The 16,325-nt window shown below is 39.0% G+C and overlaps 1 protein-coding gene across 1 annotated transcript in view; it reads right to left on the bottom strand.

Moving 5' to 3' along the window:
* ddx18 (DEAD (Asp-Glu-Ala-Asp) box polypeptide 18) overlaps positions 1–16,325 on the bottom strand; it is a 37,405-nt gene that overhangs the window by 16,067 nt on the left and 5,013 nt on the right. Inside the window, exons 3-10 of the mRNA XM_069935222.1 lie at positions 16,163–16,318; positions 12,562–12,697; positions 11,795–11,895; positions 11,201–11,400; positions 7,827–7,941; positions 6,881–7,020; positions 2,578–2,739; positions 1,077–1,229 (exon numbers count right to left, since the gene is read on the bottom strand). Of these exons, the coding sequence (XP_069791323.1) occupies positions 1,077–1,229; positions 2,578–2,739; positions 6,881–7,020; positions 7,827–7,941; positions 11,201–11,400; positions 11,795–11,895; positions 12,562–12,697; positions 16,163–16,318 (1,163 nt within the window). The remainder of the gene's footprint in view (positions 1–1,076; positions 1,230–2,577; positions 2,740–6,880; positions 7,021–7,826; positions 7,942–11,200; positions 11,401–11,794; positions 11,896–12,561; positions 12,698–16,162; positions 16,319–16,325) is intronic.

Genomic DNA, 16,325 nt, shown 5'->3' with positions numbered 1-16,325 from the left:
AGAGTAGTTCACGGACAAGTTCCTCTAGCTTAATCACATGCTTAATATAGCAAGTAGAAAAGGACACAATATTCCAAGTGCAGCATATCCCAATATCTCAACTCCTACAGTCAATGCTTTGCCCAATGAAGGCAATGAATTATGCCTTTCTCACCACTGTCTACTCATGTGGCCACATTCAGGGAATGATGCACTTGCATCACAAGTTCTCCCAGTTCAACAATACTTCTTAATGCCTCTTTGTCGGAATGGAATAGTTGGACCATAAGGGCCTGTTTCTGTTCTGTAAAACATTATGAAGCTGTGAATCTCTCCTTACCTTTTAATTTAATTTTGCCTTTTGGCCTTACTACTTCTGTTCGCAGCAATTTTAATCCCACACTAGCTCTGGGAGGACATGGGTCTCTCCACCCTGACTTTTCCAACCCTCCCCACCCTCCCTTGGATCTTTCCTACTCTCCTCCTGATCCACCATCCCTGACCAATCTTCTCTCCTCCCCGACACCCTCCACCCCACTGAACCTCCCCTCGAACCTGTTGCAACCATAGACACCCTTATTCATTGTTCTAGTGAAAGGCAATTTTAAAAAAAAAAGTTCAATTGAAAAAACACTTGTTGATAATTATTTTTAGAACTCTCCTCGAAACCCAGCAAACTTATGGTCCAACCCCAATCCAAATAGAACTTCTTTAGGCATAGCTCCAAACTCTGCAAACATACAGTTAAAAATATAAAATCATATTCTAAATAAATCCACCATACTTTTATTCTCCAACCTCCTTGAAAAGGTTTTCCTAATAGGTTTGTTTACTTCTTGTATTCCTGAATTCGTATGCTTTCTGTACAACCACATCTTTTTTTCCTCCAGATTTTAAAGAAATGTCCCATTGGTTCTCTCAAAGCACAGTCTCACATAATCCATCTAATCCTTCAGGTTTAATACATCTTTATACCTTGCAAATACTGTTAAGCCATCCTACACATCACTTTGTATTTTCATGCAGCAGTTTGAACTAATGGACAAACCAAATGAGAAAGTTTGTAATAAAAGTATGTCTTCATCAATGCATTATACCTTTGGGTCATCAGGAGGATCATATTGTACAATCCAGTCCACTTCAGGAATATCTAGCCCTCTGGCAGCTACATCTGTACACAACAATATTCCAACATTTGCATTACAGAACTGGAAGAAAGTGGATGTACGTTTTAGCTGCTTTTGCTTTCCCTAAAATTAAGAGAAAATTGAAACAATTAAAAGAAATATTTGCATTTAACATTACAAAAATTGGACAATGAATTGCAAAACACTTTCTTAACAAGTATTGTATAGAATTTGAACCTCTAATGCTTCAGTGTTGTATAAAGGAACCCAGACTCAACAGGAAGTCCAAGGAGAAATGACTTGTCCTGTAGTTGAGAAATGAATTTGTGTTGTTGATTTTAACTTAATCGCTGAGAAGGTGCAAGAGTGATTATTTATAAAACCAAATGTTTAAACTATATTTTCAAAAATATCTAAGAACTTAATAAGCCACAAACATTTAAGTTTCTTTTTTTTCCTATCTTTAAATTTTGTTATGAATGCCAAAACTACGTTTAAAAGCATTTATCCAATTGTCACATTTTTCCACCCTCAATATTGACAGGATTAGTTTTGGTTGATGCATGTAACGCCCATTTTACACCTTATAGCCTTATGATGTGTGGCGAGTAGCTGTGACATGTTTCTGCAGTTCCTGCTAGAAGTGCTACTGAATATCACTAGTGAGATCAGATAAAATGACAGTTTATTTTACTAGATACAGCACAGTAATAAGCCCTTCCTGCCTCTAACACCCATGTGACCAATTAACCTTGCACGATTTTGGAACAAGGAAGGAAACCATGTGCACAGAGGGATCAGGAAACTAGAAACTGTTAAAATCAATAAAGAGTATTACAGGACATCCAGTTGTAGGTAAAAAAAGATGGGACCAGGAAGAAAGTTAAACTACAAAGAGCAAAAGTTAGAAGAAATAAGGTTGAAATAATGGCTATTCCAAGACAGACCTCCTTATGGAAACTAGGCAGAAGCAAGCTGGGCAACATTGAAGAACTACAAAGGACTGGGATAAAATGACTTGATGTTCAAGCAACGGGAACGAGATCCAAAGGAGACCCAAAGAAGTGGCTGTCAGCCTTGCCAAGACAGCAAAGTGCACCAAAATTACAACAGAAATTACATTGTTGGGAGTCTCAACAATATTTGGATTGGTCATTGGTATCTGGAACATTGCAAATTCAGAGGATGGAGACTAGTGATTAAATGGTGTTTAAAAAAAATAAGATGGCAATGGCCTACCAGCAGTTTATAATGCATGACACAGAGTGCAAGTATCAAGAGGAAGGGAGCCAGTAGATCAGGAAATTGAAATGGAACAAGCATAATGTTTGAAGTTATTATTTTGCTTTGAACAAGATGTGCATGTGCTACCCAGGAATGTGCTTGTTGAAATTTTGGTTGTTTAAAATCACATGCAAATTAGTTAGATGAACAAGTTGTCAGTGAAAGAAGGTTAGCAATTTTTACTTACATGGATTGCCATGACAGGGAGGTCAATGTAGTTAAACAGCTCATAGTGAAACTTCACAGACATGCACGATGAGAAGAAAACCATGAGCTTCTTCTTACGATTCTTCTTCAAAAAAGTGAAGAGTAGAAGCAATCTTTTCTCTGATGGACAAACTACATAACCCTAAATGAGAATTCAAATCAGGTCGTAAATAAACAAGTGAGATTAATGAAGTGAAAGGTGTTATGCTTTTCTTCAGACTGTTGCATGAACACAATATTTTTAAAATGTAAACAGTTTATTTTTGATAAAACATAATAAAATGGATTCATATCACAATATTTGGAAGAAAATTTGAAGTGGAAATCAGAAGAGGAGATGGTTTGGATGGAAGGTTGACATGCCCCCCCAAAAAAAGGAAAAACATTTTAATCTGAATGATCAGTGAAGGAAAACGTGCAAAGAAAATAATCTTAACTTTAATACATTTTGCCCCCAGTATTTGTCACTCATGTGGAATGAACTGCTGCTGTCATTCCAAGACTTATTGACATACTTGTTGCTCCTTCAATTCTAATAAGGAGTACAAGACAGCAAAAAGACAGAAAAGTGTTAGCAGGATGGTGCATAAAGTCACCTGACTATTGGATTTTTCCATGCATTTCTCTCAGAGCATTAACTTCTTTAAAAAAGTCAATCTTTACTTAACCACAATGTGAAAAAATAATATTCCTGATATTTCATTTTTTTTTTTAAATTAACTTTAGGTTTCTGAAGCTTGTTTTTCCAAAGAAAAAAGATTTATTCATAATTTGAAATGTACTCTCAGATCTGCATTGATTAGAATGCAAATAAGATGGGGGTGCAGGAGGGGGGGTCAATTTAAAATGGCACCTCCACTGCCCACCCCCCCCTTGTCCAGTGCTGCCATCATACCCCCACCCCCAACTAGCACGAGAGAGGGGGGCTTATCTGTCATGAACCTTAATGCGCTGCCATCACACTCTTTCCCCCTCCCCCTTCAATCGCACTTTGAGTGTCCCCATTACATTTCCCGCCTCATTGCACACACCAGTATGGCAGTGCACAGCCTACGGACACCCAAACACCACTTTTAACAGGCAAGTGCCCTTTCTGCCTTTAAATTTTTCCTCCATTTGGGTTTATAGATCCTATACTCCCAAATAGAGGAAAATTAATATCCGCCTCGAGGTGGCACTGGACAGAGGGCTCCAAACCTGGACTGTCCAGCCAAAACTGGGTGTTTGGTCACCCCATCCAGCGCCTCAAATTGCGTATATCTCAATTAAGGCCTCGTAGGATGAAAAACGCTCCTGATCAAATTTATTCAACAATTTGGCTTTCTTCACAGCAGGTCAATGGCAGATGCCTTCTTGCTGGCCCTGCACTCTGTGCAAGATCACTTAGAATGCAGGAATACCAACACCAGGCTGCTGTTCATTGACTACAGCCCAGCATTCAACATCATCATCATACCAGCAAGACTTATGACCAAATTAAAGGATCTGGGACTTTGTCCCTCTGTAACTGGATTCTGATTTCCTCAATGATTGCAACATAATCTCTCTGACCATCAACGGGCACCCAAAGTCTGTGTGCTTTGCCCCCTACTCTTTTCTTTGTAGAACTATGACCACATGGCCAAATTCAGCTCCAACTCAATCTACAAATCTGCTATTGTTGACCGAATAACTGGACACCACTATTGTTGACTGAATAACTGGAAATGACAAATCAGAATCATGGATAGAGACAGAAAATCTAGATAGGTGGTGCCTGAAAAACAATATTGCTGTCAACATCATCAAGGACATTTATTTTTTTTAAGAAATGCGGATTTTAGAGAGAGGCAGAAGATCCAAGCATCTATACGCATTGATAAGAAGGTAATGGAAGTTGAACCTTCAAGTTCCTGGGAGCTTACATTATAGAATACCTTTTCTAGAGCCAGCACATCGAGGCAATTGTGAAGGCAGCACACCAACGCCTTTACTTTCTATCAGATTCTTGAACGTGCTCTTGATACAACTCAGACTGCTGAGACAGCACAATAGGACTGTGCATTATTGAAAGTCACTTATTTTGATCATTGTGAATATTATACATTTTATTGAATAAGCTTACACACTTATAGTTTTTCTTCACGTCCTTGTTCTGCTACCACAGTTAAGAATTTCAGTGCATATGTACAATGTACATGAGAATAAAGATTCAAGATTCTGTAGCTGCTGCTACACAGAATGAACCTCACAACAACCTGGCTGAGAGCGGCCTTGTTTTCTCACTTGGACAACCAGAGGACGCCTGCGTGCCGAGACTCGTCGTGAATCTGAGAAATCCTCATCTGCCAACAGGAGTTGTATGTCTTCAGGCATTTGTTCGAGGAAATTTTTGTTGGAAAAGGAAGCAGGGTCTGGGGCCCTCTGCTAGTGCCAGCATTTCATCCATGAGGGCAGATGGGGTTCTGTCTCCCAGACCATCCAGGTGCATGAGTCTGGAGGTGTGCTGCTGCGGGGAGAGGCCGAAGGAGTCCAAGTTTTTGAGAGCGAGGTATTTACCTTCCTCTGGTGGGTTACGGATGAGGTTATCCACCCTGGCTGCGGTTTCTTCATCGAACACACTCACGACATTTTAGAACATTATGGTATCTGATGTGATGTGTCGGAGGCGAAACTGCGCTTCTACCTGCCCAAACCAAGTGCATGGGCAATGAGTCCAGAAAGCAGGGGGGGCGCAGGACGGGGCGGAATGTTTCGGAATGTTTCACCGCGACCCCGTTGATTACTGCAGAATCCATCTCTGGAGGCCAGAAAACTATCTGGGCTCGCTGGGGTCACCAAATGTAGCATTGCTACACAGAATGAAACTCAATAACCATGTTTGGGTTTCGACGAACTGTTGAATTCAAACTTCGCGCGCATCCCTTTAAGGGCAGCTTGAGCTCCGCTACTGCGACAGCGGTGACATCATCACACTCGCCTGAGGCACACACTTTCCCCAAACCCACGCGGCACGGAGGTCCCCTGACAGTCCCATTTTCTTGGGTCTTCCCCACCAGCATGGCGGTACAAGCAGGGCCGGTTTGCCACAAGGATGTGCGCTGCCACAATTCCTTTATTGTACAAAAAAGTACAGAAAATGAAACATTACACAAAATTGTCCTCCGCCTAGTGCAAGGTGGACAAAGAATTACCATTATTGTTGCCCAGTGACTCTTGCAGTAAGAGAGAAAGAAGCAAAAGAGAGCCCCCTCATAGTCGCCGAGTGTCAATGGATTCATCTCCAGCACTCCTACACCTAGACTTCTGTTCAATCCATCTGTGATCCAAACTTCTGACATGATCAGGAAGCCTCAGCACCCGAAGCCCTTCGGGAACTCTTCTTGCCCTCAGCACCCTCTTGAATTCCATTTCTGATACCTGGTTCTCATGAGTCAGTCTCCAGCAACCCACAACTCTGTTAGTCCCCGGATCACAAATTGCCTGCAGCCTCTGTGGATTCCATAGCCGCTGAGCCCCTTGCTGGTCCACCGCCATACACTGTCCGGAACTGTCGCCTCTTCTGCGGTTCCTTTTCAATGGAGGGTATTCTACTTCCTTCTGGTGCTCCGCAGCAATCTACTACTCCCCAGAGCTTGCAATCCCCGGTAGCCGCTGATGAGCACTGCCATCTTGAGCACAGACCCCACAGTTCCAGGATTTTAAAATAAAAACCATCAGCTCCTTTAATAGGCAACTTAAAACCTGTACAGACCTGTTGGCATTAGGAGTCGCTGGTTGAACTCTTTGGAGAAGCGTGGTGTCTCTGCTCTCCCAGGGTTACACCAGTGGCAGAGCTGCCTTTACTGCAGCTCCACCATTTTTTTCCTAAACTAATTATTGTTTTCACTGCAGAAATTTTCTAGTGCTGGCAACATTTTTATAAATCCCCTTTGAACACTCTCCAGTACAATCATACTTTTCCTAAAAAAGTCACAAGTAAGCGACATCATCATAAAAAGGCAACCAAATCATGGTTTTAACATTCTTAGTGAGGATGTCATCTTCACTCCCAAAATCATATCCTGGAATAAGGTGGGAAGCAGCTGAGCTAGACCATCAGGTAAACCGCAGCATTAGAAAGTCAAATAAATGTCTGGAAATATGCACCCACCCGCCCCCACCCACACACAAATAAAATGCTGAAGATATTGGAAAACCAAAAGAAACAATATTTTTTGTAAAACATCCAGGCCAGACAGAATGTTTGGAGGAAGAAACAGTTAGTATTTCTGTTCAATGAGCTCAATATTCACAAAACTCACTTGTTCAAGGCCATCTACTGTTGCAGTTTCTTTGTCATCATCAACACCAATGTACAAAGGTTCTTTCTTCAATGAGATTTTGGCCAAATCATCCACCTTTCGAGTTTGTGTGGCAGAGAAAAGCATCGTCTGTCGCCGTTCTGCAAAGATTATAGTTACTAAAAATTACTTTGCTTTTGCTCAAGATGTCTCGACTTAACAGGGGATGCTTTCCTTCAATTGCTAATCATAACATTAATTTAAAAAGTTGAGGAGATTTTCGTCCATCAGTCTTAAAAGTAATATCTTCCTCCAGATTAAAATTAGAAGCAATGTTCATAATGGTAACACATTTCATGTTGGGAAATAGAGAAAGTGAAAGAAACAATCATGGATTAAAAAACACAAGCTTTTGAGGGATAATTAATAACTACTAGTGGAGCATGATGGGATGACACAAAAAGGCATTCCACCTTCTGCATCCATGTCACTTGTGACAGAAAGTATTGTGTTTTATATTGTACATAGATATGATTTTGGGGAAAAAAAGTGTGTTTTTTCAAAACGGTTCTCATTTAAAATACTGGATTTAAAACTCTGGCTCCGAAGGCTTTGCAAAATAGAGAGAGAGAGAGAGAGACAGAGAGAGAGAGAATATTCAGTTCTGCAGTTTTACAGTCAGCAGCAACACCTGGGACTGGAACAGGACAAGCTGGAAAGCTTGTGGAAAAACCTTATTTTGAAGATGGGTTGTGAGTGCTTAGTTCAGCCTGGTCAAAGCCCTTGTGGTTCATACAAGAGGAGAGGACTGGGTGCCTAATGATTCACTTTAAATAAGAGAAACAAAAATGAATTTCTCAGATTAAACAAACATATTCAAGGTAAAAATTCAGGAAAGACATTTAACAAATATATTGCACACAAATCGTTTGTCTACAGTAACAATAAATGCATTGGATTAACATACTTGGCAAAAGTCGAATTATCTGTTTCAATTCCTCTTCAAATCCCACTTCCAGGATACGATCTGCTTCATCTATTACCAGGCACTGCAAGTTCTTGTACATAAATCCTGGGGTGTTCTGTCAAATGATTAGGAAAAATAAAATCAATCTCAAGCCAAATTCATTCTCAAATGGAATGATTTTTTTCCCTCCAGTTTGATCAGCCAATTATCTTTTCACAATATATTAATGTTAAAAATACACACAATCAGCATATTTCAAATTGGATAGAGGAATATATCGATCATGATGTGAAGATTGGAAGAAATATTTTGTATAATGACAAAAGTCAAGGTAGTTAAGGAAATATATATTTTACGCTTGAGATTTAGGTCAATACTTGAAAACAACACAAGAAATATACTACAGAAGCAAATAATAATCTACCAAACATTGGGATGAATGTCAGGGTTAAAATGGAGTTCAACCTCACAAACAGTTCTGTTTGTGGCTTTCTGGCTGTTGTTTAACATTTTTATGCTGTATCCTAGCGACATCTTTGAACCAAGGTTAAAGCTAGTTTCTCAGCATGTTAGAGAGAAAAAGACAGTCAGTTTAGTTCTTTTGTTCTATGAAATGTAGGGATTGGAAATGCTCTGATAATTTCTATTGGACTGTCTAATGTTTTAAATGGCTTGTAACAAGATTATAGAAACTGATAACGTAAACAATGTTTAATAAATCTCAACTTAACTTTAGTATGAATCTGTTTGAACAAGTCATAGATAACAACATTCTGATATCCTCCACGAGACTATAAAGTAGTCACTACAACCAATATCACAAGCTATGGTACCTTACATTTTATCTCTGTCACAAGGACCCCATCTAATGGTAATAGCAACATCAGAATAAAAAATCAAACTTAGCTCATACTAGAGTGTTAGCCACATTCAGACTAGTTTATTCTACTTTAAATTGGACCAGGTTATGTACATACTGCAGTCAAGCAATCAAACCTATGACAAACTATGACAATAGAATAAAAATTCTACATTTTGTTATAGAAAATCAAATTAAATTGATACTGTATCTATTTTGCAGATAGAAAGTTCAGTCCAGAGCAACATTTTTTGCTATCTCAATGTCAACTCTCTTAATGACAGCTATACAATCCCCAAATTACTTTTTAGCTCGAAGAGAATTTGGATTAGATACCAATAATGTATACATTCCTTTTACACAACACATTTTGAACACATAGTGCAATACAAATGTCAATCATCACCAGAGAAATTACCATGAATGATTTTAAAAAAAGTGCTGAAAAGTTGGTGATACAAAGGGAAAGAAATTAAACATTTAGATTCTTGGTAGGTGAAAGAGTCGACTAGCATGTTTGAATTGGAGTCTAAGTATCTGGGCAGGTCCTGGAGAGAGCTGTAGAACAGAGACACCATGGAGTAAAGTACATATAGCTCCTGGAAAGTGGAGACACTGGAAGTGAAAGTTGGCACACAGCTTTCATTGAATGGGGCACCAAGTACAAGACTTGGGATGCCTTCTTACACCTTGTTGGTGACATCTCACCTGCAATATTCTGCAGTTCTAGTCGCCTTACCATGGGAATGATACAATTAGCTGGGGGTGGGGGGTTGTGTACAAAAAGATGCACAAAGATCCTGTTAGGACTGCAAACTGGAGTTAAAGGAAATAATGCTAGACTGGTTCTGCAACAGAGGCTAAGGAGTGACTTCATAGAGGTTTATGAAATCACAATGGGTATAGATCAAAGTGGATAGTCATGTTCTCCTGCAGTAAGGGAGTCTCAGATTTGAGGGAATACATTTAAAACAAGAGAAGGTTTAAAAGGGATCAGAAAGCACCTTTCTCCAGGGAGAGGGTGGTAGGTATTTGGAACAAGTTGCCACAAGAAATGGCAGAAGCAGGTATAATTGCCTGGTTCAAAGGAACACGATCGATACCAAGATAAAATTAAGTACATAATTTGAAATGACATGAACCACAAAGGGTCTGGAGAAATGTTAGCGTAACTTTCCTCAACAAATAAAATTCAAGCCAATAGTCAATAATTTCTTTTACAAGAGGAATTTCTGCAGATGTGACAAGTATTTATATTTAGATTTAAAATAAATCTAAGTTAAGGAAAGCAAAATGAATGGGCAAAATAAATTCCAGCAGTGAAATCAGACAAGAGATACAATCCATGACCCTGGTGTGACAAAATATTTCAAACCTGGAGGGGTCACTCATCCCCAGGTCAATATTGCAATTCATAGGAAGATTCCTTCTTCAAAATATGCCAAACATCTTTTAATATAATTGATCCAATTACTCGGATTATACTGAAATTTACAGCTTATAAACCTCCATTGAACTAAAACAGTAATTGTTGTTCTCTCTCTGGTTAATGCCTGAATGCTTAGTATTTTCAGCATTTTCTGATTTTTTTTTTATAATTGCATCTCCATGGTACCTTTTGGAATGCCCTAAATGATTTACACCCAAAGAACAGTGCGCATCCTTCAAAACTATCCTCAGAAAATGACAGCCAATTTGTATATAGCAAGCTCTCAGTTTTATGACAATGACCCAATTGTGACTGAAGGCTATACACTGGCCCAATCACTGGGAATAACTTCCATGCACTTCTTTGCAAACAGTATCTGTAAGCATATCTACTTTTACTGAATAGGGCAGAACAGTTAAAGTGAGCATATCTTTATAATGAATGGTATTCTGATGACCCATTATTGTGAAATACAATTTGCTTCTCGTGGACCCGTTATAAAATAAATTGTTAGATACTTACAATGTGAAATAAAAATTGCTAAATGTGTCAGCCATGACAGCATATTATGAAATTAATTTACTTAATTTTCATCCACTCAGGTAACTGTTGCCACAGTTATTTTCTAATTACTATTTTTAATATCTTGTGAAGTGTACCACACTTGATGTCATAAAAACACAAGAATTTCATTCAACAGACTTTAAAAGTGACAGCTTCACTTCAGCAATAACATTTTCACTGGAGTTGGATTGTTGTAGATTCCAACCATTTTGCAAAGACTAGCACGTAATTTAGAATGACTCATCAGGACATTAGTTCTTGAAGGGATAATATTTTAGATGAGACAAAGGACTGAAGGATCTACTCAGTTTCAGATTTCCTGACTCTCTTCATGTGCTCGATAGAAGCCTGACCAACATTCCTAACTCAAGATCCTTACACAGATTCCATGATCTGTAGAAATGTACTTTATGGGTCATCTGGAAATTAAATGACTGGCTGTAAAGTAATTCATGTTTTGAAATCAACAAGGGACAAACAACCTGAATACAAGTCATTTTGCAAATGATAAATGCACAATACCTGCAAGTGATCCAAAAGTCTGCCTGGAGTTGCTATGATGATGTTGATTCCATTTGCTAATTTTAACGCTTCAGCTTTTCTATTACTGCCACCCATGAGCAATCCGTAAGTATGAAAATGGTGCGCCATTACTTCTTTCAGAACACCATATGTCTGCATGGCTAATTCCCGCGTTGGTGAAAGAATGACGACGCCCGTACCTGAGAAAAAGTTTATTTTCAATTCATTCAGTTTAAGAAATACATTTTACAATTTCTGCTTTAATTATTTTTGACTAATAAATCACAAAGTTAAATATTTTTGGTGTATCAGGCTGCATGGTTTATTGTTCATAAATTTTAATTGATTGCTCAAATACATTTACATAAGGCTTGAAATGAAAGTCAGAGACAATTTCTCCCAACAAATTTGTTACTGATCCAGCCAATAACCTGTAAAACTGCAAGGATATTATTTGCTCTCTCTTCAAAAGGTAAAAGGATTCCCCCCCCCCCCCAAAAAATATTAAAGACATTCTCTTTAAATAAAAATATTTATACAAAGTATAGGTAATATGCCTAGTCAATTAAGTCAAAATTTGAACCATCTGATTACCATTTCTTGGCATGAACTTCAGTTTGTAGATCAACTCAACAGCAGGAATAAGAAATGCCAATGTTTTTCCACTGCCGGTCTTTGCAGCAGCCAGAATATCCCTAAAAAGATAAAGGAGCACTTTATCTTTGTATTAATCATGTGTCTTATTAATAGATGTAACAATAAAAAGGTATGCACAAACAAGCTTAACAAACTTTCTTTAATCTTCCATTGGGATAGGATATGGACATTGAATTTTCACAGTTGATGTTTAGTGAAGGATGAGGGAAGTTGGGAGGCAAGGGAATAGTGAAGTTAGAACAAAAAAGGAAGAATCCAATGGCATATGTCCTCAAAGAAGGGGAAGAGAAAGACAACAAAATAAAAATAGAAGCTGGTCGTCTTTGAAACAATAATGATTTGGAGTCTGAAGCTCTACTCAGTGCCAAATTGCACTTGACTGTAAATATTCTGTACAAGACGTGAAAGAGTAAATGAAGTTGCTACTGTCCTGACGTAACAGGAAACTATGACGATTGCTTCTAATGTCTCATATGTAGAGATACAAGAGACTACATGAACATGGGGTCATCTGTCTTACAAGAGGCAAAGGAGGATTCTTTAGTGAAATGGCAAAAGCATATGTTTTTAGTTGATATTGAATCAGAGGCTTTATTAGAATAGGTACACCAAATCAGTATAGCAGGAGATGTACAAATAAGATATACTTTTCAAAACAGCACATATCTCTGAGCATGTATTAATTTGTAAGTAACTCAACCTACCTTCCTTGGAGCAAAGGTCGGATGCTTTTCTGTTGAATTTCAGTCATACGAGTGAAACTCATATCAGCTATGCCTTTTAAGGTATTCTCACTAACCAGGTCAGCCAAGGAAGAAAATGCATCATCTTCAAAAGCTCCTAAATATGAATATAAATTAGCTTGAAAATATCATTTCGAAAGGCTAATTACTTGAGCATTTGCAATGCAAGCCACTACAATATAACCAAGTTCTGCTGAATAGCTCATAAAACAATCACCTACAAATTCAAAGTACAGGAATGACTTGCCAAATAGCAAAAGCACAGAAACGTGGATATACTATGAGGGCTGTGCTAGCATTGATACTTTACTCTCACAATGCACTTACATTTTACACCATATTCTTTATCTTCATATTTAGAGTACTTCTCTTTCCCATCCCCCAGTCCTCATATTAGAGAGGTATAATTTTACTTAACTTCTGGGAAATGTTCCTTTTAAGAATTCCCCATTTTCAATATATAGCATAGAATAATTTCATCATCAAGAGGATGGTCCTGCTGCAGCTGCAGATCTGGGGAGAGCTGAGGAATGGGGCCATGGTCTTGCAACACTCCTCCTTTTGGAGTGGGGTGGGGAAGTGGGAAGGGTACTATTGCCAGTCTGCCCCATTCACATTTAAATTGCCTGCAGAACAGAACCGGCTGTGAACTTTATAATGAAGATCCATAGAGGTCCGGGTCCTATTAAGTGCATCCACATTTGGCAGCCCAGACATCAAGGCTTGTGGGTTTTAAAGAAGCAGCGCATCCCCACTGAGAAGCAGAAGCTTGGTGTGGATCCTAGAGTAGGAAACCTGGCTACAGCATGGGGCTTAGCCTCACACTATGCTGCAAGTGGCCAGTTTCTGGGACTGAGATTAGGGAGGACGTCAGTGGTGAGCAGAGCTCCATCGGGCTTTGGATGCCGACAGCTACCTATCACTTCCAGAGGTAAGAGATGAGGCATACTTCATGATGTTCACATTCACCCCGAGATTAGGCAGGAGGCTGTATGGCTACAGAGGTTACAAGGGTGCAGGAGGATGTTTTTTTTAATATAAAAAAGGTAATCCTTTGCTGATCTTGTTTTAATAGTGGTGCTGGAATGGTAATGCCGCTTATGCGCCTTTACAGGGTAAATAAAGAAAAAAATGAAATTTTAGTATTTTATGTGTACGACAATAAATGGAATCTTGAAGGTACCCAAATGACCATAAACCTTGACTGGCTCTCTACATGAGAAATCCAAACAGTTCCATAAACTTCCCCATAACAATTTTCTTTCTCAATTATCTATAAGTCCCTTACGAAAGCTCCCTTTCAGAGAGTGAATTTAATCATGGCTACCTGCTGCGTGAAGGTCATCCCTTGATCTTTTGCTAATCAAGTACATTATACAGTAAAGAAATTGAGGAATGCTTCCACTTACGACAGAGAACTCAACACCTTCTACTCCAGATTCGTTGACAGTAACAGCAAAATACCACCCCTCTGCACCCCCATGGAGTACCTGACCAAGTATTAAATTCTGTGGTATTCGTGGGTATCTTCAATATCTCACTCAAGCAGGGTGTGGTACCCACCCATTTCAAATAGGTGTCAATCATATCGGTGCCCAAGAAGAATGTAGTAACCTGCCTTATAATGACCATCAATCAGTAGCACTTAAATCAACAGTGATTAAATGTTTTGAAAGGCTGGTGACAAAGCCATCAGCTCCTGTCTGAGCAGTGACAAGGATACATTCCATTTCGCCTATCGCAGTAACAAGTCTATGGCAGATGTCATCTCACTGGCTCTACACAAAGCCCTGGAATACCTGGAGAGCAAAGCTATATACATCAGGATGTTCTTTATTGAATATCAGAAGTTAACACCCCACCGTGCAATTGGATCATGGATTTCCTCTCCTCCAGGCCACAATCAGTGAAGACTGGTAAGAACTTCTCCACAATCGCCATCAGTACTGGAGCACCACAGGGATGTGTTCTTAACCCTCCCCCGCTTTACTCACTTTACACATGTGGCTTGGTACAACAATAACAGCATCTACAAATATGCCAATACAACAGTAGTGGGGGTTGTATAAAAGGGGATGAGTCAGCGTACAGGATGGAGATTGAAAATTTGGCTAAATGGTGCAACAGGAACAACAACCTTACCCTCAATGTCACCAAAACTAAGGAGCTGATTGATTGTTGACTTCAGGAAAGCCAGAGGTATACAATCCAGTAATCAATGGGGGGGGGGGGAGAAAGAAAATCAGAGGTGGAGAGAGTGAGCACATTTAAGTTCTTGGGAGTCACTATTTGGAGGATCTTTCCTGGACCAACACACCAATGGCATCGTTAAGAAAGCAGGTACGCACATCCATTCCTCAGGAGTTTATGGAGGTTTGGTATGACATTAGAAACACTGGCAAATTACTACAAAGATGTGGTAGAAAGTATGCTGTCCAGCTACATCAGTCTGGTATGGAAACACCAATACCCTTGAGCCTAAAGCCCTCCAAAAGGTAGTGGATACAGCCCAGGACATCACAAGCAAAACCTTCCCAACTATTCAGTACTTCTACAGAGAACGCTACAGTCGGAGAGCACCGGCAATCATCAAAGACCGTCACCACTCAGCACACGCTCTGTTCTCACTGCTACCATCAAAAAAGAGGTATAGGTGTCAGAAGACTCACACCAGCAAGTTCAGGAACAGCTGCTACCTGAATCAGACTCCTACCAGCATCAGACTCCTCAATGACAAACTCAATCAGGGACTCATTTAAGCACTCTTTTTGTTCTCTCTGTATTGCACAGCTTTTTCCACAGTTTTTTGTTTACATTTTATGCTGTGTAGTTTATTTTTTTCCACTACGAATTAGTGGTAATTCTGCCATGCCCACAGGAAAAAGGAATCTCAGGGTTTTAGGTGATGTCATGTATGTACTGACACTGTATGTACTGAAATTGATTACTTTTCTTTAAAATTTACCATATTTAAAATTACTTTGTTGATCTTAGCCATTAAGGATCTTTGAACCAATTTATTCTGTAATAATCTTAATAGAATTACCACAAAACCAAATAAATGAAATAACTACAGCAAACTCTTGTTAAAACAAAGTACAAGGCAGGCTATTCATCTCAGGACCTTTTAGCACAAGGATCCTTGAAATATGCAATAAGATATCAGTGCTGAAGAGATCAAATAATTACTGGATAGTAATACCTCATCCAGTTCAGTACATATTTATTTTTAAGCAATAAAATTTGAAGCCTTATCTTGTACAACCAGATTCTCAGCGCATTTTGAAAGGCCCAGAAGGTTTCAAAGTTCAAATACAATTTGAGATGGTTTTACCAGAAATGTTCTAATCCTGTTAATGATAAACATCACTGAATCTGATAAATACCACCATTCTTGACCAAATTAAGGATCCTTCTCTGTTAACTTATCCAACACCCAGACCCAAAAATTGTTCATTTTCACATGCCACAGTACAGACATGATAAAAAGATCCGTGGATAACATTAAGTACAGCTTGATTCAGAATACAGCATTCAATAATTAAATCTAAAACACCTTTACCTGTCAACCCCATTGGCAATGCCGGTGCTTCATCGTCCTCCGATTTCTCAGCATTTTTCTCATCCTTCTCATTTTGCTCCATCTCAAAACTATCAGCTTTGTCCATTTCCAACTCACTATTCTTACTGGGTTCTGTATTTTTTAGCTTTTTTACTTCTGCAAT

The sequence above is a fragment of the Narcine bancroftii genome, chromosome 4 (assembly GCF_036971445.1).
Source record: "Narcine bancroftii isolate sNarBan1 chromosome 4, sNarBan1.hap1, whole genome shotgun sequence".
In the NCBI taxonomy this organism is placed as follows: Eukaryota; Metazoa; Chordata; class Chondrichthyes; order Torpediniformes; family Narcinidae; genus Narcine; species Narcine bancroftii.
Note: the sequence above shows the minus strand (reverse complement) of the source record. Positions and strands in the feature narration are given on the sequence as shown.